The 24,730-nt window shown below is 36.8% G+C and overlaps 1 protein-coding gene and 1 long non-coding RNA gene across 8 annotated transcripts in view; one reads left to right on the plus strand and one right to left on the minus strand.

The window, feature by feature from the left end:
- The window catches only part of PRKDC (protein kinase, DNA-activated, catalytic subunit), an 84,350-nt gene that overhangs the window by 54,871 nt on the left and 4,749 nt on the right, over positions 1-24,730 (plus strand). Inside the window, exons 63-81 of the mRNA XM_062570376.1 lie at positions 2,964-3,172; positions 3,566-3,704; positions 4,283-4,471; positions 5,014-5,238; positions 5,855-5,963; positions 6,493-6,604; positions 8,175-8,358; positions 9,503-9,677; positions 9,765-9,955; positions 11,650-11,830; positions 12,339-12,499; positions 13,988-14,199; positions 15,355-15,442; positions 16,138-16,281; positions 19,900-20,104; positions 20,605-20,672; positions 20,924-21,144; positions 21,437-21,529; positions 23,554-23,643. Of these exons, the coding sequence (XP_062426360.1) occupies positions 2,964-3,172; positions 3,566-3,704; positions 4,283-4,471; positions 5,014-5,238; positions 5,855-5,963; positions 6,493-6,604; positions 8,175-8,358; positions 9,503-9,677; positions 9,765-9,955; positions 11,650-11,830; positions 12,339-12,499; positions 13,988-14,199; positions 15,355-15,442; positions 16,138-16,281; positions 19,900-20,104; positions 20,605-20,672; positions 20,924-21,144; positions 21,437-21,529; positions 23,554-23,643 (2,996 nt within the window). The remainder of the gene's footprint in view (positions 1-2,963; positions 3,173-3,565; positions 3,705-4,282; positions 4,472-5,013; positions 5,239-5,854; positions 5,964-6,492; positions 6,605-8,174; positions 8,359-9,502; positions 9,678-9,764; positions 9,956-11,649; positions 11,831-12,338; positions 12,500-13,987; positions 14,200-15,354; positions 15,443-16,137; positions 16,282-19,899; positions 20,105-20,604; positions 20,673-20,923; positions 21,145-21,436; positions 21,530-23,553; positions 23,644-24,730) is intronic.
- Positions 1-24,730, minus strand: part of LOC134137434 (uncharacterized) — a 43,498-nt gene that overhangs the window by 9,937 nt on the left and 8,831 nt on the right. For 2 of the 7 annotated variants that reach the window (XR_009957701.1, XR_009957700.1), the window contains exons 4-6: positions 18,546-18,614; positions 9,842-9,947; positions 8,082-8,309 (exon numbers count right to left, since the gene is read on the minus strand). This is a non-coding gene — a long non-coding RNA (uncharacterized LOC134137434). Of the gene's footprint in view, positions 1-6,219; positions 6,774-8,081; positions 8,310-8,363; positions 8,484-9,841; positions 9,948-11,603; positions 11,803-16,958; positions 17,027-18,545; positions 18,615-24,730 lie in introns of those variants that run through there. The other 5 variants (XR_009957695.1, XR_009957699.1, XR_009957697.1 and 2 more) reach the window with 4 other exon arrangements.

The raw sequence follows: 24,730 nt of genomic DNA on the forward strand, positions 1-24,730 counted from the left end.
AATTATTCTCCTGCAGTAGTTGTCTGGGGATTTTCAGTCATGAGGGAAGGACTTGTTCCCCCCAAAGAGTGACTGGGAGCACTACCTTATCGACTGGAAAGGAACCACTAACCTTTCCTTTTGCTTCTGTGTATAATGCTATGAGACTATACTGACCTGCAATAGCTTGTGAACTTTATCTTTTATCCCAGTTATCAGAGAGATTAAAATACTTCTCCAACCCCTGCCATGTGCTCATTCTCATTGTGTTTAATGTTTCTTGTTATCTGTGTTGATCTTAATGTTGTCTCATTTGTAGCTCTCAAAATAATCTATTTTTGAGTGCCAGAAAAGCTAGTTTCATCTTTCTATTGCAGAAGTTTAAATGCTCTGTAACAGTAGATGTCATTCGTAATACAGGAGAAATGTGTGGTTTGAACTAGCTTTTTAAACAGTGACACAATTTGCTTCTTAGCACTTGTATTTACACATCTGAAAAACTATAGTATCTTGTTTACTTTCTTCTCTGCAGCTGCATAATAGGTCAAATGCTATGGGGATTTTTCTGGACTGTCTTGGTATTTTTCTAGCCAACATCTCACAATAGCAATCTGTTAATATTCCCTCTTGATGCTTCACTTCTGTTTGTTCATTCTCAGGCTTTGTACTATATTATTATTTGTGTTGAACTGTGCTATTAGGCCCTGTTAATAACACTGTTACGTTAGGCTACTTTTTATGAATGGACATAATGAAGAGTCAGAAATCAGAGAGCAGTTAAAATTAGTCAAAAATATGGACTTCTTAAGTGCACTAAGAGCCTCATTGCCACTGAATAGTAAAAGAACGAGGATCACAAAGGCGAGCCTCAGCTGCACACTGCCTATCTGAGCATCCTGCCTAACTGCAAGAGGAAGCCTTTTCTCCAACGGGGATTAGAGTTCATATTAATCAGAAGACAGAACACACATACCATGCTGAGGCTGTCACTTCTATTCACAAAGGCTGTCCTAATATCTTGGACATTAAGTAGTACAGCTTCTGCTTCCTGTATACCAATAGTTTAATAAGTATTGGCTTGTTTCAGAAAGTCCTACTTTCCTGTCCTACAGGTTCAAGTTTCATCGGGAGAATAATTAGGTGATAAAAAGAGCCATTACAATCTACAAGGATAATCTTAAAATTGACTAAGAGGCTCTGAGGTTGGCTTTCAGAAGAAAAAATGGCTGAAGTACAAAGAAAGAACCTGATAAACTCATGACAAAAATTTATGTAGACTTCATAGAGATACCTGGCCTCTGAAGAACATAAAATTGCTTATAAATATTTTAGCTATCGGGCTGGCTTGGATGCCGTTCCTCCCTGATCTTTGAACCTGTGATGCAAGTAAAGACAGAACACATTGGCTGTATATGGAGGAAGGAACATTCTCTCTGCTTTCAGAAGATAAGTGATCAGGTTAATAGTCAACCAAAGTCACTAAATACAAAGACATTACTTTTTCTGTAGAACAGTGTCTCTAAATTGGAAGGGTCCAGGAGAGTATTCTCTGGACATATTTGCTCAGTTCTTACAGTTTTTCATAGGCATCCCTGATAAAGGGCTAAACAGACTTTGGTCTGACCTCAGCATAGCTATTTTTAGGTTTTTAGACTGTGGAACTGGCATGGCAAACTTCTCATAACCCCTAAGAGATGGCTGCAGGGGAACATAACACTGTTGCATAGGAGTTTCTAGAGCACATACACAGCTCTGATAGAAATTGCTAGTTGAAAATTGCCTGAATGGGGGATGAAGCATGTACCCAGGCCTCATTTGGATACAACGTGTCTGTAACTCAGGAAGCTACAAGAAGCTGTTCTTGTTTTTTCAGTGGATGAAAATATAACTAGCATGGTAGTATCAGCTAGACAAAATGTATAATGGGTCTGCTTAACTGAAATGCATGTTCTGCATTTTTCAGTGGTTGCTATTATCAACCAAGTGTAGCTTAGTTGTTCTTACGTACATAGTCTCCTGTTAAAGTTTCCAGTTAGTGAATTTTTGTGTAGTATTCTTGGACATTCTGTGTTGCAAGAATCAATCAACTGCTGCCCTAAAAGTCAGTGCTTTTTCTTGTAACAAATGTATTTTATACTTTTCCAGAATGTGGGACTTTTCTTCTTGTTTGGTTAAAGTATTATTGCAGCTTTCTCTTAGGTTCTTAAGCTACACAGCCCTGGGGTTAATGGACTTGCCTGTTATTCTCTCGATGTATTTACATGTATTTGGGGTAATTATTTATTAATTTTAGGTAACCAAGAATATTTATCCCTGGAAAAGGGGTTATTTTGCAGTGGATTGATGTTTAATAGGATAAAGATCTGCTAGAGATACTGTCATGTCTTTAAATCAGACAGGACTTGATGAGCACAAACAAATGAGTCTAATGGGAATCTGTGGTATGCTAAAACTAGATAAGTATGTAGACAGAAAGCCTCTAGCTCTGAGAAAACATCACGGTTAATCATGCCTTTGGCTTAAAACGGGAATGCACTGTTTGGTAGGTTAAGTAAAATGCAGCTGTTGGTAGTGTGATGCCCACTACACAAAGAAGAAAAAAGGAGGAGAGATTCAGACTGTGAATGTCTTCACTTCCTTTTCCCCCCACTACTAGTGTGTTTCTGCTGAGAGTTGTCTGGGAGGTAGATCAGGAGTAGCAGGTTGAAATGTTTGCAGGGTTCCTCAAATAATTTCTAATTACTTTTAATTTCCTTGCTTCCAAGGTAACCTCAGTCTTTAGCAGCCCTGGAGACAGATGAAGTAGCGGTGTAAGTCCTAAGAGCAGCAGCACAGAAAAAAAGCATTCAATTTTTTCCAGAGTTAGGTACTTCTGGAGATTTAACTGCTTATCCTTAAGAAAAAGATACCAAATAAGTGGTCTGTAAAATGCAGTTATCAGTATAGTTTTAGACTAAATAGGCACCTGTTGTTTTGTTTTATAGGAAATGAGTTACCAGCACAGAGAGCTACTAGAACTTGATTCAGCGAATGTGAGCACAAGCTGCCTTGCAAGTTTGCAACAGCCAGTAGGCATCCTCCTTCTGGAGCAAGCTCTGATTTCTCTGTCACCTGCAGAGGAACCCCCATCCAAACGGATGCGTGGGAGGGCAGAGCTTCCCCCAGATGTAATCAGATGGATTGAACTTGCAAAGTAAGTTCTTGTTTGAGACAATTTACTTCTGTTCAGATTTGCCTTGTGAAGAACTCTGGCTTTATAGCTTGCAGGATTTCTGTTTTTATTTTTTCCCCTTTTGCAGAATTAGGTCGTCTTTCTCATTTCTTCTTAGTTAATTACTATCTTTCAGTTATAGCAGTCAGACTTAACAGCTCTGCACCCTGCAAGTGCTGTTGGATTGATGAAAAACATCTTGTCCTTAGCTTTGCAACTGCAGAAGTTGCTAGTATTTAGGTGTTCTCCTGCAAGATGAAGTTTACCTTGATAGATACATATTTATAATCTGGTATAATAAATATGATCCTTTCTTTTCATATTACAGGCTAATTGCAGAGCAAATGAAAGTATATGATTTTTTGCTTTTACTAGGCTCTACCGATCTCTTGGGGAGTATGATGTCCTTCGTGGCATTTTCAGTGGTAAGATTGGGACTAAGGAAATCACACAGAAAGCATTGTTGGCAGAAGCAAGGAGTGATTATGCTGAAGCAGCCAAACATTATGATGAGGTAAAATGACTCCTCACAATCTTCCTCTTCCCCCCACCCCCCATTGCTTAACAATAATAAGCCAAAATGAAAAAATCTGAAGAGCAGCATATAGTTTAAAATATCTCTCTGTTTTTGATGGTTTGGTCTATAAAGGTAGGAGAAGAAATGTAATGAGCATTCACAGTAGAGATTAGTAAGTGTGATACTTTTTCTTTTCACTGTTACAAAGCTTTGCATGTGCCATGACCTAGGCAGACAAGTAAAAGACTTTAGTTATGCTACTGCCTGTAGAGAGCAAACTGCACATGTTCATGGCAAATGTTTGTGTAATAGTGGGTACAAATGAAGAAGGATCTCTTTTACCTTCTTTTACAAACTTTTGCTTTATAAAAATGCAAGTTTATTGAAGATGGCTGTCTGAAATTAATTTGTATATAAGTATCAACTAGCTTAAATTTTCACTGTTTTACGTTACAGTCACATTCTGGTAAGAGGGTAAATATTTTTGAGATAACAAATTGTTCTTGATTAAATTCTTGGTGACTTAGAATTCAAACTAGCCAAGAATCTCTCCCCTCCTTAAATTTGTTCTCTAGGCTCTCTCTAAAGAAGACTGGCAAGATGGGGAGCCAACAGAAGCAGAGAAGGACTTTTGGGAGCTTGCATCTCTTGAATGCTATGATCACCTGACAGAGTGGAAGTCACTGGAGTATTGTGCTACTGTTAATATCGATAGTGGACATCCTCCAGACCTAAACAAAACTTGGAATGATCCTTATTATCAGGTTTCTAGAAATCACTGTTTTGACACTACATTGTTTTCATCTGTACGGAGACGTCCTACCATAATGTAGCTGTGTGTAGGAATCAGTTACGTAATTTGTAGTTAACAGTAACAGTAGTTAATTGTAGTCAACTGTAGTTAATTGTACTGGTTTTCTCAGGGAAATTAGTGGCGAGTCTAATAGATAAAATAATTGAAGCAATTACTCCTGCTATTTTAATGGATGCTTAAATTGTACCTCAAGTACAACTATGTATGTTGTGCTTGCTACAGCACCAGGTTTAAGTCCTTGTTCTTCCTGAAGTTTTTGTGTTGCTTTTATCTCTTTTATTCTTCATACATTTTGAGAGTTGCCAAACCACTGATTTTGAAAATAGTGGAATTTGCTAAGTATCTTATAACTTCTTGAGCCTGTCAGAAAAGTCAGTTGTGATTTGTTGGCAAACTGGAGGGAAAACTCTTAAGAAATCACTGTAAAAATATCATTATATATATTTGATCTGCCACAGAAAAAAAAATGATCATATGTATCGCCCCTTGTAGGAGACATACCTGCCATATATAATACGCAGTAAGTTGAAGTTACTGCTCAATGGGGAAAATGACCAGACTTTGCTGACTTTTATTGATGAGGCAATGAAGACAGAGCAGAAGAAAGCCATTATAGAAATGCGATATAGCCAAGAGCTTAGTCTCCTTTACATCTTGCAAGATGATTTTGACAGAGCCAAATATTACATAAGCAATGGCTTGCAGATCTTCATGCAGGTAACAATTCCTACTATCTCTGATGTGATATTTTCAGTATAAACTCATGGAACAATAAAACTGTTGTTGCTGTTATTACTGCAAGATAAACATTTTCCCAAATATAATGAGATCTAGATGCCTTTCAATCATATGACAAAACTTCCATTGACTCCAGTGACTGCAAAGAAAAGAATCGAGTCAGCCAGTGGAGTGCCTCCTCCCTGTTTTAATTTGTTTTATTCTGCTAATTTCACCTGTTAGAAATTTTTCACAGTCATTATTAGCGCAGATTAACAGCAATTTTATTTTGTTCATCCTTTTGAAAGTCTTCTGCCCCCAGAACAAACTTGAAAAGAGAGTACTAAATTCAGAGGGTATAAGCTCCAACCATTACCAAGTTTCATTAGCCTGGAAGACTATTCTAATTCCTAGGGATAGGAGTTACAGCTAGAATATGCTTCCATACTTCTCTAAAACAGAGTTGCTCTCCAATTGCGGGTTACTAAATTATCTATAAAAGATTGGTTTGTAAAGGGTAATCATCGCAGCATCAGATATATAGTTTGTAGAGCATTAAATAGAATCATGTTGTAAATATCGTGTATGAAATCTCAATCTCTACCTTTCCTTTCAGAGCTATTCTAGTATTGATACTTTGTTACATCAAAGTCGAATGACCAAACTGCAATCTGTACAAACTTTGACAGAAATACAGGATTTCATCAATTTTATGACCAAAACAAGTAAAGATTTTTTTTCTCAAATATATTCTCCTTTCATTACATTAAATAATAATGATTTTCTCAACTTTGAATTTCTAAGTTTAGAGGACTGAAGTTTTAAACTAAGGTTTTTGTTGGGGTCGTTTTTGTTAGCAAATAGTGATTAGCAGAGATAAAAGATGGATATAGTGTATAATTTATAGCATCTGTGGTATGAATGAAATATAAATTTATGCACATAAACCTAACCATATATTATATTTAATTAACAGTTGTACTATATTTCACCTAATTCCTGAATAGAAAGATGGCGATTTTCAGTGATAATTGACACTGATCTCTTTGAGACTACTGTGCTTCAGCAAAAAACAAAAGTGCTATAATCACCAATAACAATATTATCACCAATAACATATTTAATACAAATCCAGAAATAGAAATAGGCTGTTATATTGCAATTTTAGGGTTCAAATATTAGTTTGGCTTGTTCTAGGGCTTTTTCACACTGGTTGGATTTAAATGCTTTTAAAATGTTATTAATTGATTTTAGGTAACTTAGCTTCACTGGCTTCCCTTAAGAGACTTCTTAGAATCTGGACAAACAGATATCCAGATGCTAAAATGGATCCTATGAACATCTGGGATGATATCATTACAAATCGGTAAAATGAGATTCTTCTGTTAGTTCTGCATGCCTGTTAAGTTCAGAGAGATGCTTTTTGTAATATTGCTTGTGTACAAATATGGCTATTTGATTCAGTATTTGACGTCTTTAAAACTTTTATAGCCGCTTACCTATTAGTATAATATTTTGTTTTTCATATGATAACCCTGTGAGGAGAAACAAAGGAAAATTGAAAAATGAATAAACCATATTATAGGGAAACAAGGCTGTTATTTTAAGCATTGCTTTGCATCAGTATTTCTGTAAATACATTGTACAGGAATACTGGTGGTAAGTCAAACTAGTCCAGCTCTGCAGCCCTTGAGCACAACCACATAAAATTGAGTAGATTGGGGCATTTAGCTCCATTTTGAATAAAACTGCATGCCTACCCTGTAGGCAGTTAAAGTTCTAATGTTAGGGAGTGTACAAAAGAAGCCAAGCACTGTCACTATTATTACTTCACATGTTTATATGAAGGTTAATGATGACTGCTGTAACTAGAGACTTCTGCTGTGCAACTGTTGCTAGAAAGAACAAAAGTTCTCCAGAGACTCCTTTGGATTTGGATTCTGAAGAAGATGCAATGCTTTTCAAATTTATAATTTTTCCATTCTCTCTACAGTATTTATCTTGATCGCTATCCATTCCTCCAGTGCAAACTTAGATCCTTTCTCCTTTCCTGGAGACAGCTTCTTTACAACTCTGCTGATACCCACCATGCCCCGTAATTTATTTTATTATCTCTGAGTGTCAGGAGAGCATGGCAACAGAAGTACTTATTGCAGTTAAATATTAGGCAGAATACATGGTATGGCTTACTCCTTACAAAGTTTCAAAACCTTTATGATTTGAAGGATTGTCAGTGTCTTAAATGTTTTTTTGTGTCCTTAGAAAACCTTTATCTCAGATCAGGGTGACAGAGGATTTGCTGTTTGTTACTATTTTTATACAGAGCTGAGCCCCAGGACAGACTGCAATACTTTCCCCTGCATTGAGTAACAGTCAACGTAATTTACCAGTACTCCTATCTAATTTAAAAGCACCTTTCATTATTTAGCATTGGTTCATGGCAATTCTCTTTCAAAGGTTGAATATGGTTTCTGATCTTTTCTACAATGCAAATTTTAAGAAATTGTAATTATGGCCTTCTTGTATTTCTTGGTGTCATGTATATTTGAGTTTTGGGTTGGCAAAACACAGTTTGGAACTTAGACTTTATAAATAAGATGGCCTTTTGTTCTCACTACTGTAAAGCTGGAGTGGAAGTTACAACTTGGTGAACTTAGAAATTGTAGTTATGACTTAAAAGAAAGAAACGAAACACGTGCTCTATTATGGACATTTTCTGATATTTGATCTCACTGCTTCAGGATCATGGGATGCTCTTGGAGTCATCCTGTCCCTGTTTTTAACTGCCCAGAATCTTTGGGGAGTATGTTTAGCCCTAGGTAAAGGTGATTACTGTAGCTTACCATTGATTTATTGTCAGGAAGATCAGTATTATATTCCCTTGCTTCCCCTTGCCAGATACCAGACTGATTTGTACTTCTGTTGTCATTATGCAGGTGTTTCTTTCTTGACAAGCTGCAGGAGAAACTTCCCAGTGATCAGGCCAATGATAGTATGGAGATGGATGAAGAATATGGTGACCAAATGGAAGTGGATCAACAGGGTGAAGACATTTCTTCAATGATTAGAAACTGCAAATTTAACATGAAAATGAAGATGATAGAAAGTGCCAGGAAACAGGTGACTGTGCTGTCTGATAGCTCCCATTTTATTTGACAAAATCCATAGCAATTACAGCTGGAAAAGCCTCATAGACCATGCGGGGCACCTTCTGGAAGTGCAGAACTCCTCACTTCTTGACCCTGCTATCGAGGATGTTTTGAATGTTGAAGAAAGTCCGTTCCATAGAGAAAGCAAACAATAGATAAATGTTAATTAAAAACTTGATAATTTGTCATTACTGGAAGTGTGCCTGAAGGCCCCTTTGATCTGCAGATGGTTTTTGAAACTCTTTAGGGCAGAAAAATAAAGCAAGCATCAGTCACTAGAGGAGAGGAGGCAAGAAACCAAACATTGTGCTTTCTCATTTACAAACAATCTCTTCTAAATTCTAATCAAATTCAGAGTGAATCAGTATCATTTACTTCAATCAGCAATAATGAAACATTTATTTTTTCTTATTCCATTACTATTTCCATTACAGTGTCATGATTAGATGTTAAGGCTAACATTTGTATAAAAAAGTAAAGTTAAAAGTGACAAGATTTTGTTCTGGACCTGGCTGATAAATGACTGAAACATAGTCCTTTTTGATGGTGGACTTTTGGTATTTCAAGCTTAAACAAGACCATTAAATCAAGCTCTCCCTGGTCTTCAAAGATCGTGCAAATATTTGGAATCAATGATACAGTTCATTATTGACACTAATAGCCAAATATAACATTAATGCTGTGTTAGACTACAGACGTTAAAGGGCTGGGGCAAATTTATTGTTATTTATATGGACTTTGTTCATCAAAAGACAAACACAATGAACAGGTGATTTTCCAAATGGTATTATAAATCAAGTTACGTTGCCCCTATGTTTGGACTGCAGAACAGTTGGCACCTGTTTAATCATATAAAAAGAATTATTTTAATTTCCTCAGTTTGTCAGACCTCTATTTTTTCTTTCTTTTCAAATGTCTCCTATTAGCACAAATCTGTTTTTGAATATGAAACCAAAAAAGCAGTGGGCCTCTTTTCATCTAGCAGGTTCTCTTACTATATTTTTCTTACCTAAATCTTTCCATCCCTTAATTTAGTTGCAAAAAGATTTTATTTCCTCTTCAGATACATTTCCTCTTTCAGATACTGAAAATTCTGTCTTACTCTGTTAATACAGAACAGCTTTTCCATTGCAAAGAAGCTTCTGAAACACCTACTCAGAGAGGCCAAAACCAGAGAAGACTGGCTAGTGAGGTGGAATTATGCCTATTGCCGCTTTTCCCACAGTTACAGCCGGAATCAGAGTTGTCCTGAACAAGTGCTCTCAGTGTTAAAAACCATCTCCCTGCTTGGTAACAACCTTTATCCGTGCTTCACTTTGTTTATTATATGAAGCTGCTTTGCTGTAAAATTACCAGCTTCCTTTTGTGTTCCAACAGAAGATACCAAGTCTGACTACCTAAGCAAGAAAACAATGGCCTTCCGAAACCAGAATCTTCTTCTGGGTACCACTTACCGCATCATCGCCAATGCCCTTAGTCACGATCCAAGATGCCTTGAGCAAATCAAGGAAGAAAAAGCTAGAAAAGTAGCAGTACTGTCAGGAGAGAGTCTTGAGAGTCCTGAAAAGGTAAATGAGAATGGAAAAGAGCTTTTAGGTATTTCAGTGTTGTAATCACTACTTTAATAGGTAGTAATGGATATGGATAGATACAGGGAATGCAAAGACTGTCTGCTACTAGCATTGATTTATCCATGAAACAAAGCTATGGTTCTGTCTACTGTTTGTCTGGTTTTTGCTCTCCTAGAGTTCTGCACTGCTGTAGGTTTCTTTACAGGAAAATGTTCTTGTGTTTCTCTGATCTTGTATTTTGTGTGAAGACGAAAGATGTATACTCAAAGCACCTTTATGCTTGGTGGCAAGACAAGGATTAGGAATACAGTCCACAGAGAATGATTTTAATTCAGCTAGACATTTTTGAAGTTATTCATACTGTTAGGTTATCTTAGAGATAGAGATAAGGAGATCTTTGTAATACTCATATTGATACTGATAATTATACTGATATATTTAATTTATCTAAATAATCCTAGTAATAGGGAGGAGAGGGTTTTTAAAATACATCATGTGCAGATCATCTTTGCTTTATTGAGAAGGTGTGCAGTTGAAGAATACATTGGCAGACTGTGCTGCACCTGAAAACATGTGTTTTGTCAGTTGTTCCAGATGCTCTGGCACTGACTTTTTGTCTGGCATATTGATTTGAGTGAGAATTTAAAGTATAGTTACTGACTTCTATTAATTCCCAAAGCCCCCGTCAAGGCCCTGAGATATGAACTATATCAGTATAAAGCAGCAAAAAGCAATTCTTTGGTTGTATTTTTATGGATGTTAAAGAAAAGCAGATAAAGAAGAGGTTCCTACAAAAAGACTTCAATTTTTAGGGTTGTAGAAACTTCCAAGGTTTGTAGGGTTGTAGAAAAATCCAAGCTTTCATGATTAGCTAATTATTAGAAGCACTCTTAAAAAATTTATAAAAGATGAGCATAAAAGCTCCTCTTTGTCAGATGAGTCAGACTGGGATATCAAATATTTCTGCAAGACTATAGAGTTTAGCCTTAATGTAGCTTAACATAAAACAAAATTCTGATCTTGGTAACTTCCCTCTACCTACATGAAATTCAGACTAGTTTATTTCAGTTATGGTATTTTGCAGTTGATCCAACTCATTTTGCAGGAATTCTGTATTTAAAAGCTACAGTGTCTGAGCTTTGTAGGTCTGTTGGCAATGAGAAAATATATGTGCATGACTTACAAACTTTCATTTGCGAAGGATCTTGTAAATTCCTTCATTATGGGAACTCGTTAGAAAAGTATGATCATATGACTGTGTAATAGAGGAAAAGCCAGCAGATTTGAAATAGTTTGAGGCATGTTCTTTTTTTTAACAAAAATCCTGAATATACAAACATTGCAGATATATTAATACAAAAAATAGCATTTGTTTTATTGTGTTTTCTGTTAACTGTTTGTAGAAACGCTAGTAAAATTAACTTTTTTGCAGGTGTAAAAATTCTAGATAACATTTCTGGAGATAATTTAAATTAAAGTCTGTTTTACATTTTGATTTACATTGAAAATTCTGAGAGTTGCTGCTAGAAATAGCATCCTTTTTTTTCTTTGTGCTGCTGAAAATATTTAATACACTTCAAGTTTTAGCTGCTAAATATTTGCAACCAAGCTTCAGTTTCAAAAGGAATTGTTGAATGCTACTTACTAATGTCTTTTTTTTTTTCTCTCTCTCTCTTATGGATGAATTTCAGATATTAGCAGGGCTGAACAAGAGGGCTTTTCAGTGTTTCAGCAGTGCTGTGAGAAAATCTGAAGAGGAGGTGCAGTCACACTCAATGGAACATGTAGATGTTGCTGGAGTTATCGAAGCATATATGACTTTGGTTGGTTTCTGTGACCAGCATCTACGTAGGGAAGAGGAAGGCTTGCTTGGTATGTCAGGACTCCCCTGAGCACATAAGGTGGATTTATCTGAGATACATCAGCTTTTGTGCTACCCAGGAGATCTCCCTAAGCAACACAGTTTGAATTTAGAAGAACAGTTTGTCCTCCACTCTGGCAGCATTTATTTTTTCGACCTTTTTTGACCATTACTGCTAGCTTTACTACTAGTGAATCACTCATGTAGTCTCCATTTCACTTATGAGATGCATATATCAAGCAGATGTTTCCTTTGTTCCTTCCTAGACCCCAACAGTGCTGTATTTAAAGCAGGCAAGATACCAGCAGTGATGCAGCTTCCTGATAACACTAATCCTTACAGTCCCCAAATACATGTGTTACTGATGTATGCAGCTCAAACAGAGGGGAAAAAGAACAAAGTAAAAATACAAAATACACTGGAAAAAAATACTGAATAGTAAAGACATGTTCTTGATGATCACAGACATGGAACAAGTGATGGTGTTTCTGATAATTTTTGTTTAATATTTCTTGGCAGAAATTAACACTGAAGATTTGCAGCTATTCCCAGCTATTGTGGTGGAGAAAATGATAAAAGCTTTAAAACTGAACTCTAGAGAAGCCAGGCTGAGATTTCCTAGACTGCTGCAAATAGTAGAAAGGTATCCAGCAGAGACATTGGGTCTAGTGACACGAGAGGTTAGTTGTTTCCATTTTCCTGGCAGCAAATATTGCTATAAATAGAATTTAAAAAATTGAGTTTGAGTTTGTATGGATAGAGGGGTTAGACTGGTAAGTTTTGTTTCAGGTGAATCAGCTAAATTTTATCCAACCATTGTTGCTTTGTCTTTTCTCTAAAGAACATGGGTAGAAATGTTTTTCTTAAAAATTGAACTTTTTATCATAATTCTAATTCCAAATGTTAGTTTGAGAGCTGATGAAGAAAAGTTATATTGCATTTTTTCTTCTTCTGAAAAATCTAAAAGTGGCTTGGTAAAAGTGGATAGGAATAGAGTGATAAATATATCTTATTTCTGTAGGTTGAGTTTCCTGTATGTGGGAAATCAGCAGCTTTTTCAGATAAATTTTACACTTTTCCCACTTTTCCCTCTCCTGCTTTATTTCAGGGATTTACTACAACTTCTTCCTCCTTTGTTTTTCTCACTTCCCCCTTCCATTACCTTTTCCTTACTTTTATATGTCAAGGTGCCCTGTGCGACAATGCTTTCCCTTCTGTCATGAGACATAATCTTGTTTTACTTATGACTGTTCCTGTTTTGGACTGCCCGTGTTTTCAAACTCATTTCATGCTCCTAGTCCACGCACACAGAGTGGCAGGCACGATCAAAGGAAGAACTCAAAAGCATGAGAGAAGCGGAAGTACAGCTTAGTTATCCGAGGAAACTGAGAATATGGTTAAGAGGTGGAAAAGGTGTGATGACAATGAAATTTTGATTGTTCAAACAGAACCTGATGGCTGGTCCAGCTAACAAACCTCACCAAGAAAAAAAAAGAAAAAAAAAAGAAGTATTTCTTTACCCTCTTCCCCTCTCTGTGGGATAAATACTGACAATTTGATTTTAAACTCAAAATGAGACAGGAAAAAAACTCTTGAGTCTGGCCTCTTGCTATCATAAGAAAATGTATTCTAGAATTCCTTTCAAAAGCAATACAGTTTGGGGGGAAAGGAGCGTGGAGGAGACTGGGGAATGCTCTAGTGAAATGGTTAATATCTGTTACCAGAAAAAAAATGTTCAAAGTTGAAGAAAGAGCAAAACTGTGGTGGGAGGTCCAGTGTTCTCCTTCCTATTTTACTTAGATCAAGACTTCAACTATAATGCTTCAAATTCCCCTTGACATTTTCAAGTTGTTCCTGTGTGATGGCCAAAAAATATTACATTCCATCCAGATAGAAATGTCGTAAGTTTGAGTATAAAGCTCCCTATCTTGATCAACAAACTACAAGTCTTTGCAATGGAAAACCTATCAAGCAAAAATAATGATAATAAAACCCCTCTGCTTCACTGGGGATGTTTGGTGCCACCTAGGTAACATATTCTTCCCCTTCCCCCTGAAGTGTTTCTGTCTGCTGACCTGGGACATGGAGCAGTTTTGTTTGTATTTGATTATATTTGGTATTTTTAAGGAGGACCAAAGTTGAAAGCACTGACTGTGTGTATTTTGCAGCTTTCTTCAGTTCCCTGTTGGCAGTTCATTGGTTGGATTAGCCAGATGATGGCACTGCTTGACAAGGATGAAGCAATAGCCGTGCAACATACTGTTGAAGAGATTGCAGATACTTATCCCCAGGCAATCATTTACCCTTTCATGATCAGCAATGAAAGTTATTCTTTCAAAGACACTGCAACTGGCTGTAAGAACAAGGATTTTGTAGAAAGGTGCATTTACAATCAATTATAGCTCTTTTTTATGTTTTGTGTGTTGTTTGGGGAAACAGGGATTTGTTTTAAATAAACATTTTTCTGTAGTGAGCATGAGAAACATTAGGGGGTAGTCCCATGCACACTATGCTTTGATTTAAAGGCACAAGGAAAACTTGATACGTATTCTCTCTTAATATTAGACATACTCAGATAGGTGGCCTGACTCCTTTCAGAAATGTTGAGTACCTACAATCCACAGGTAGTAGAATACTAGGATTTCCCGCCCCCCCTCCCCTAAGGAAAACAAAAGACTGCAGAGAGGCATTCCCTTTTTCCTCATAATTACAGGGAAGTCAAGGTCCCCTCCTCTTCATTTCCCTGTTCTGCTGAGGTCAAAGGGAAGTCCAGCATGTATTTAGACTCTTACTATAATAAGTTCACAAATTCACAGTAGTTAGAATCAGCATCCATCAGAGATGAAGCTGACATTTAGGACTTTTCTAAAACTAAGAGCAGAGATGTTCAAATATAATAGATGCTCCCATCAGATATCAGAGAGGACCAGTGAAGTGGATTCACCTTACCTTTTGGGGAGTGACAGTTTTGTTCTTTGCTTATTCGCTCTGTTTTTATTCTACAAACCTTCCCTTCCCCATTTTGCCATACAATAAAACCTGAGTTAATCCCTAGGCAAAAATCAACTGCTATCATACAGTGCTGTGGAACCACTAATATAATTTTAGGTGTCTCTTTGCCTTTTTTCCAAATTTCTGCTAGATTTGCAGTATTTCCTAGATTGAAATGAAAAAGTAAAGGCTTGTACTTCACAAACTGTATCACCCTTGAAGAACTGGTATAATATGTTTAGTCTTGTTAATGTCTATTACTGTTCCAAGAACGTTTCCCACTCCCTACCAAGCTGCTATTTTCCTAGTGGGGCACTTAATTACAAAAAAAGAAATGGAAATGCACAGAGAGGACAGGTAATATTTTCAACAACCCTGCGACCTGAGAGAAAATTCTGATTGACTCCTCCTATACATTAGCTCCCTAAAATTATTTAATCAGATATTCAAGAATATAGTAGAGGATCTGAGTCATTGCTTATGTGCAGACAAAGTGGTGATGGTAGTTCCTTGTTGCCTTGTGATGCGCTTTTTTCTTTCACAGGATCAAGAAAAAGCTGGACAGAGGAGGAGTAGTTCAAGATTTTGTTCACGCTTTGGAACAGCTCTCTAATCCCATGATGCTTTTTAAGGTAAATGGATTTTTCCCCTTCCCCTTCCTTCCCCATGGTGTGTGTTTACAAAAGAAACTGCTGGGCAGAGGCAGCCAGAGTTAGGTTGACGTTGCGGCCACAGGAAGCAGTTCAGCCCCAAATCTATAGAAAACAATGTCAGGGTGCTCTCTACAGCTTTCACTCATTTCACTTGCTCATTTTTCTCGCTTGTGGTGATTGGCTATTTTGCACAAGGCTTTTTAGGTGTCTCCTTCAGAGTCTCTGCCCTGTCCTTTGATCAGTCTGTCTTCATTAATTATTCTGAAACTGTTACAGAATCATCATTTGTGGTCATCTACAAAATTTTTCTGTCTGCTTGTGTTCTTATGCCTTTTTCCTATGTTCTGCTGTGTTTCTCTATTAAGATTTTGAACCCATTGTCCAAAGGATTCTCTTGTTTTCTGTTCGATATTGCTCCTAGTCCAACAGGGCCTTTCTTAATTTGCAATAGACACTATCCTAATGAACATAATTATGCTAGTAAATTTTGTTTAAAGACAGAATAAAAGGAAAATGCTCATAGCCTTTTGATTATTGTAGAATAATTCAGAAGATACTTTCATTGGCTATTAGTAAAAATAGGAAAACAAATGCAATCTGTACAGATTACCAAAGAGCTGGGGGTCAATAAACTGTTTTTCTCAGTACCCATCTGTTTCCCTCTGTGTTTGAAGGATTGGACTGACAGTGTCAGAAATGAGTTGATAAAAGCTCAGAGGAATAAAAATAAACTTCAAGAAATGTATGAAGAAATGTATAGGAATTTGGGAAATTTAGAAGCTCCTGGCCTTGGATTGCTGAGAAAAAGATTTATTCAGGTATGTGATAATTGAATACCCTTGGTATTGTGTGCTTTTCTAGAAGGCCCTAGAAGATCATGGACCAGATCACAGCTTGACAGATCAAGTTAGGCATATGGGATTGGGATTTTGTTGCTAAAAGTTACAGAATTGTTATAGTTCAGATTCTATTTCTGACTGCGCTGCAGGGATAAATGTTCCCACTTGCACAGCTGCTGTCTCCCGTTTCTGGTGCACTGTCAGGTTCTCAGGGCCTTGGCCTCTGTCCGTCTGTGAACCTGCACAGAAATCTGACCAGTTTTTATCTTGGTGCCAAGTACAATGTATCAGCACTTCAGAGTGTTGTACTGTATTGTGATAGCAAACTTGCTGCTGCTACTAAGTTGTTTAGGATAAGTTATTCAGAAAAGTGGCAACTATGAAGAATTACAGAAAGGACTTTACAGAACTGACTGAGTTCTAAAATAGTGAAAATAAGTATAGGAAAATGAAGTAGTGCATATGGACAAAAAAATCCTAATTTTGCATAAAATTGTTTGTGTCTGAGCTAACTCTTACAATTCAAGAGCAAGATCTTGGTTCCTGATAGGTATGTGAAAAAATCAGCTGTGAATACTCAATAGCAATCAAGAAAGCAAAACAACTGTTATTATTAAGAGGAGAGCACAAAACAAGGATTTACACATTGACATAACCTTTTCTGTTTCTTGCTTCTTGAACACTATGTGGTTGTAGTCTTCACTTCTCAACAAGAATAATGGAACTGGAAAAGATTTACAGTGGAAAGAATAATTCCTCTGTACAAGGAACAATTTCAGGATTCCTGTAGTTAGAAAAGACATCATGATGGCAGGTACAATAAAGCTCTTAACATCAGAGGTAGGAAGCAGGGAGCGAATACCCTGTGGAAGCCTAAATTTTCCACTACATGAAGCATGGAGTAGCAAAGGACACTGAAAAATGGCAGGTTCCAAACAAACAATGAGGATGTGTTTCTTCATATGCTGCACAGCTGAGCTTTGAAATCCTCTTCCAGGGTACTGTAGGTGCTAGAACCTCTCATAGGTTTGAATAGCAACTAGACAATGCCATGGGGAGGGAGAAAATGTTCTGAGACCTTTAAATAAAAATGCATGGCGTCTGGGTCCAGAAATCCCTGAGTTGCAAATTGCTGCAAGCCAGAAGAGCAGTACTTCTGTAGAAGCACAGCTGTACACTTGTCCCTTGTGCTCACAGACCTATGGTCTGGGCTAGGTGGACCCAAGTCTCTCTGTCCCATATGGCCGTTCTTGTGTTTCATTACCATTAGATAAACTTATCTAAGTATCTCAAGAATTCCTGCCCTGTGCTTTCAGGTCGGGGGTGTGGAGGGGGAGCAGAGAAGCAGAGGATATGAGGAACCAGGGCTGGAGGGAGCAGAGAGCTGGTGTGGCAGCAGCAAAGGCAGTTAGGAGTTTATCGGGATATTAGCTCTCTGAATGTGTTGCTGCAGGAAAGCTGAGGCTCTGATGATAAACTTGAGAAAGCTGAGAATAAGTATTTGCAGAATGTGCCATAGTCAGAGGTGAGGGGTAGAAGGAGGAGGGCAGCTGTAGGGTGAGCTGTACAGTTACAGCCACAGCAAGAGCCCAAGTTGGAGTGGTGACAAACCTTTTGGGTTAACTTGGGTACTCTTTTTGGGTACTGGGACTGGTACTGAAGGAAGAAGGAGATGAGTATTCCTTTTACATGCTAACATGAGAAGATGGTTAGGATTATGGTGTGCAGACTCTGAATTCTTTGCCTACATGAGGTAATATTAATGGAGAATTAAAGTGTGTTGTGAGGGTGACTGCACAATTTTCTTAATGGAAAAATGTTAGATTTCTTGACTGACTCAAAGTTGATTTAATATGTAGAGTAATTCAAATATATAATCTTTATAGCTGTTACTTATATACAGTTACATGTATTTTAAACTATAAACATCTTACATTTATTTTTAAGATGAAATTCTAGTAATGCATAACTTAAACACTGATGGGTTATATTAATTAAAATACAGTATTCAAGCTGTTACATATTTACTGCCTTGAATTTTAAAGGAAGCTAAAGAACTGAACAGAAAAAGCAATTAGATGATCACCTGGAATCAAATTTAAAGTGATAAAGATGTTAGCTGTAGCAGTCTCTTCTTCAAAAAGACAATATTTTCTGTATCTTTATTTACTTCAGTTAAATGCCTGTGTCCTTCATAGCTTGGGGAAAAAATGATAAAGCATGGAAAAAGCAGAAGAGTTTACCTGTCTTTTCCAAGCTGTTAATTCTCATCAGGTCAAAGAAGGATCAAGAGATCTGCTTTTTTCTAGAACCTTAAATGTGAACAGGAAATATCAATTCAGTTAACTACTAATAGATACGACTTCCTTTGTGTATTAAGTAGGTCAGTATCAAAATGTATTTGCAGTTTTCCTTTGTCAGCATATTAAAAATACTTGTAAAATATGGTTTTATACATTTTTGCATCCAAAAATATCTCAATGCAAATCATGAATAATAAATCTGATAGTAAACAAAACATTGAAATTACCATTTTCTAACATTGATGCAAAAGTTAAGTTTAATATTATAAGCTATATAACATGCATCAAATATACATGTAATGGACCTTCTTCTTAGCAAAAAGAACCAAAATTAAGTAGACTGTAGTTAGTTGCTTACTACATAGCATGGTTACTGCTAGTTTAAAAAAATAAAATAAAATAAAATAAACACTGAAAAACACACTTTCTGTAAAGCAGAGTATGGAAAATTCTAGGGAGACAGAAAGGTTAATTAACTGAACCCGCTGTATTTTTTTAACCATTGGTAAATTACACAGTTAAGAGGTTTTCTTTTGTTTTATTGGGCTACACTTGATGTATCATATATGCAGCAAGAGTCAGAAGAGCCACTGAAATGGTTGCAGCAATTTGAAAGCGTGATAACTTGACTGGGACATCAAATACAGGTCCTAGTAATAATCCTACATTTAGCTTCATGATGGAATTTTTATTTATTTAATGGGTACAAATATGAATATTTCCCTAGCTGTCCTTATATTTTTGTAAGAGGATGAGGTATATTCTTTACATTTAATAAGCAACACTCTTGATATTCTCACTTAGAGTCCATCTGCAGCAAGAGGAGGTAAAAAGGGATAAGCCTCTGTTTTTAATACGACAAAAAAGCTTTCTGATCTATGTCTACAGTATAAGCAAATCTTTGATATTGCTGGATTGGTAAAATGTAGATATTTCTGTTGATACTAGCTGGTGGTTCAACCAAACAGGCAATGAAAAGTTTCTGACAGACTAGAAATAACGGAGGAAAAAAAACTGGAGTAGAAGGAAGGCTTAGATATTTTAGGAGGACAGATGAAACTGTGTATTCTTAGGAACCTAAAGGCCAGACAAGTAGCAGGTTTATCCTACATCACACTAGTGCATAAATGTATTAATTTGCCTTCTATAGATGTTTTGAATTCCTTAGTATTCTTAAGTATTAATGTTCTTGAATCATTGTCTATTTTGACTGAAAACTCTCTGGAGCAAATACTGTTTTAATGTTCTTGGGAGAATACTGTGTTAAAAAGATTACTTTTGGTAAAAACTTCAGGCTTTTGGGAAGGACTTTGACCATCAGTTTGGAAAACACGGTTCAAAACTGCTGGATATGAAGGCTAGTGATTTTGATGTGATTACAAATTCTCTTCTCTCAAAAATGACCAAAAGCCATAAAGAACCTGGAAACCTGAAAGAATATTCACCGTGGATGAGTGAATTCAAAGCTGAATTCTTGAGGAATGAAATAGAAGTTCCTGGTACGTTCCCTTTCAGTGTTGACAGTTATCTGTCCTTTATAAGAAAGTTGCTAGTCTTCTCATGTTGACTTTATGGCTCTTCATTTTGGCCTTACACAGAAGGAAATTTAATCTGAAATACTTTTATTCATTCGTCATCTCTTAAATCTATTCTTAATCTGCATTCTTGATGTGATTTTTAAAATTGCATTTCTTAAAGTATTAAGTTTTTAGATAAATGCCTCATTCCAAGAAATCTAATCAACAAGGGTGTATCCTCTGAAACCATGAAAAGCTTCAAATCTAATAGCTTAAGAAAGAAAGAATATTAGTAATTCAAAGATAAAATTATATGGTGTGTATGATGTGGTTTTGTGTATTTTTAAATATTTTCTTCAGAGTTATCATTCTACCAATTTGACAAAGTATTTGGAAGAATGTTCTGTTCTTGAATAAACTTTTTAAAAAGATATATTTAAAATCAGACTATCACTTTGAGGTATTTTTCTCTGCCACTTCAGGTCAATATGATGGGAAAGGGAAACCACTGCCAGAATACCACGTGAGAATATCTGGATTTGATGAACGGGTATGCTTATAAATTTGAGTCAAAATCCTGTTTGGTATAAATTTGTGTTTATATACTGTTCAGAGAATTTGACAATAGAAAAATCATTGCCATGCGTGCATGCTGAAGCACATAAACGAATTTCTGTGAAACTGCATTTTTTTTGTAGTGGTAATGGAATAACATGATTTTGCCATGTTTAATTTCAGTGATGATTCTGTAACTTTAAGCCTTTTGGACAAAAATATTTTGCTTTTTTTCTGTCTTGCAAGATAAAAGTAATGGAATCCATGAGGAAACCAAAGCGTATAACAATCCGAGGCAGTGATGAGCAGGAGTATCCTTTCCTCGTCAAAGGTGGTGAAGACCTGAGGCAAGACCAACGCATTGAACAGCTTTTTGATGTAATGAACATTATTCTTTCCCAAGATGCTGCCTGTAGCCAAAGGAACATGCAATTAAAAACTTACCAGGTCATACCCATGACAACGAGGTAGGAATTTATCCTGAGGGACAGAAATTCTTATTTCAATGTCTATCATTGTTGGAAAGTGAGTCTTCTGTGTGCAAGATTCTGGTTCAGAGTATTCTAGTTCTTTGACTTGATTTACATATTTATGTAAGAACACTGAAGTTGCTTTTTCTGGAAACTGTTTTCTGAGAATATCTAAACTGGTAGCTTTAGAGCTTCTCATAGCAGGCGTTAGAACATGTTGCTTCCTGTTTGCTTTTCTGCAGTTCAACTCCGAGCTCCTTGTTCACCTCTCTGATTTCTTTTATTCCAGGCTGGGACTCATCAAGTGGCTGGAAAATACCTGTACTTTAAAAGAGTTCCTTAAAAATAGCATGTCTGAAGGGGAATACTTTAACTATAACAGGTGATGCTTGGTTTACTTACCTGCGGTAATAGACACCACAACCATTGGGTTTCTCATGATACTGGTGACCTTGTGGCAGCAATTTTTTTTCTTTAAGAAAGAAAAGTGCCTATAAGCAGGGAGGCACTTTGGACTTCCTGACCCAAATTAGTAATTGGCAACTGTTTGTTCAGTGAGTACCACTGTGCCTTTAATATCCTCCACCCAGCTTGTTTGAACAAGAGGCTTATAATCACGCGTGACGTCATTATCATCACCATTTCCTTATCAGCAGATTGATTTTACAAGCAAAGGATTTTGATCTCTTGATTTGATCAGGCAGGAAATGGACGCAGGTCAGCGAGAGGGGGAGTGATGGGGAGGGGAGCAGGGGCAAAGCTGTTTAGATATTCTGTGTTGAGCAGTGAGTCAGTGACTGAGGAAACTGGCAATAATTGTATGGAATACACCTCTAGAGTGCTGCCTTTGACTTCGTACAACGGCTAGATTTGAATAAATAGACTTTCAATCTCTTGATCATTTGTAATTGAGGGATAAGTATTTGTAAAATTAATTAATTCTAATGTTTCAGCCCGTTTCCATCCTGGGATTTAGAAATGTGGTTTCATTTACCAGCTTTGTTCCTAATATGTAACTCTGTTTGGGCTTGTCTAAGTGTTGTTGACAGAATTTATTTTTACTAGTTCTCTTGCTTTTGGGCCAGGCTGGAGGAAGAAATCCTATACTAAAATTTGCATTTGGTGAGGACAGACTTGTGCTGCAGACTTTGGGTCTTCTGGGACACAAACCATACCTAAAAGACCAGGCAAAAACCTTTAAACTATGTCCAAAGAATCTCTTTTTTTCTACAATTATTTGATTATTGGCCCGAGCAGGACCTACTACTGTTCCTTCATTACTGATGTGCAGTTTACTTTTGTGATGTTACTAGACAACAATGGTATTATGTTGCTTCCATTTGAATTGCTGGAAACGTGTGAGAGGGCTTACATGGTACCATCACATAAGGCAGGGAGGAGCTAGTATACTAAATTTGGTAAGATCGGGGTTTTTCTGAAAATAGTTAATAATTTATACTATTTTATAGTGGTTGTGTTGTTGTTGTATAGACTTCAATTTCAGTCAAATCAATTTGGACATTTTATACTGAGCTATGATTGAGTAACAGCTCTCAAAGAAAAATTTTAATTAAATTCTTACTGGTAATATTTTGGTTGGGGGAATAATAATCTGAAGTTTTAGAATGCTTTGCTTTCTGCAAAAGTGATAGGCTATATAGTCTATAAATGATGAATACTACTACTTAAATGGAAAGAGTGTATCACAGTACATGCTTTGAAAGGGGAGGAAAAGAAGGGTGCTTTAATGAATTGCTGCCTTGCTGGAATAGCAGTTTAGTGACTGGCACAGTAGTAGTAAGTTAAGATGGGAGAAAAATCAAATTATTCTTTTAGAAGAACTAATGTTCTTCTAGTTGAACTAATGAAGACTGGTTGCTGATGGATTAATACCTTAAGGTTTCTAAGCCTCCATTTCTCCCCTTCTGTACAAGCTGAGGAGATTATGCCTTCCTGTCATCCCTACCTGTTTGGCTGAACAAGTATCAATACTTACTGTAGCAGGCTACTTAATGCCTCTCAATGGGATAGGTGACTTAAAAATGTCTTTCCCTCCCTGGAGAAATTATTTGGGGTCTTTCCTGGTCTTTCCTCTCATGGCAACTTCTAATTCTCACAATACCTATTAGAAATCAACAGCTTTGAGATCTCTGGTCCTCTGTCCAATATGATTGAAAAAACATTCAAGAGCTGGGGAGAAGGAGATGGGTAGGCAGATGAGCACATGTAATGATGCATAAATTTCACTTCCATTGCAAGCTAGGTTAAAATTTACTCTAGATTCTTCACACCTTCTGTGTATAAAATTCTCATGGGGCATTGAAGCACATACTCAACTTACAGATATTTGAGGACAGAGTGATAAGGTAATACAGAGAAATCATTAGTCCTGTTTTTTGTCCACAGCAAAAAGGGACCTCGTGCTACTTACAATGAGTGGCTGTCCAAGATGGCTGGGAAAACACAAGGTGTCCCTCGATACCAGGTTATGTACAGGTAGGTTTTAAAATAAACTGTACAGAAATGAAACACACAGACTTCTAGAGGTCTCAGGGAAAAATATCTGCATGATAATATCCTGGCTGGATTTCCTTTTTTGCCCATTTTGTCTTATTCAAGATGCTCTGCAGGAGTAGTTTAGTATTGATGAAATCCCACCAGAATGCAGGAAAGCTTCCATAAGGTTGCTTATCTTGTTAATAAAGTGTCTAGCTGATGTTCCTCTTCAACTTCATTTTCTGGGTGTCTTATTTCTGATTATGCAGATGGGTAGGCTGCTCCAGAGCCAGAGCATCTACTGAAGTTGGACAAATAATGTAATTGTGATTTACTGATAACTTAAAAATATTTGATGATGTAGGTCCCAACTTCAGAATCCTCTCCAAAGAATTTCTGTACCTGCCTAGATCAAATATTGTAGTGGTGGAAATGAAGTTTCCAGCTGAGCATTTTTTTGATGAGCTCATAACCTGCTTTTAAAGCAGCTTTTTGAGTTTTTTTAAGGGATAATTTTGATTGTTCTTCTGAGTGTGCCTACATTAATATTTTTATTCAGAGCAGCAATGCGCTTTAGAAGTAAATTTCTCCCAGTCACCTCAATTAGCTTGTATTGGTTTGCATCACAGAGCTGTCCTTGACTGCACAACTTGGTTCCTTTCAAATGAAAGTAATCCGGAAGAAGTGCACCCAGTGCATGCCAGCTGCTCGTGACCATTCATTTCACAGGACTAGATCTGGACTAGTCCAAAGTAACCCCCTCCAAAATATGTACGGCATGGATGTCCTCAGCACCAGCTATTCAGTTGTATTGCCTCCCCTTGTGCAGCACTACTTTCTTGTGTAAACACAGCCTCTGCATGTTGCTGAGAGATTTAACACTGCACTTAGTCTTTTCCATGCAAAGAAACTATCCAGTCAAAATAAAACTGTATCTCTGTATTAAAACTTATCCCATCTATTTAACTTGGGGGAAACCAAACAAAACTGCATAATATGTTGTATTAAGAAATTTCAGTCTTGGAAAAAACTGCTTGGAAAAAGAGAGAGGGGGTTATTTTTAATACCAAATAAAACTTTATTGCCT

This window comes from Rhea pennata, chromosome 2, assembly GCF_028389875.1.
Source record: "Rhea pennata isolate bPtePen1 chromosome 2, bPtePen1.pri, whole genome shotgun sequence".
Lineage (NCBI taxonomy): Eukaryota > Metazoa > Chordata > Aves > Rheiformes > Rheidae > Rhea > Rhea pennata.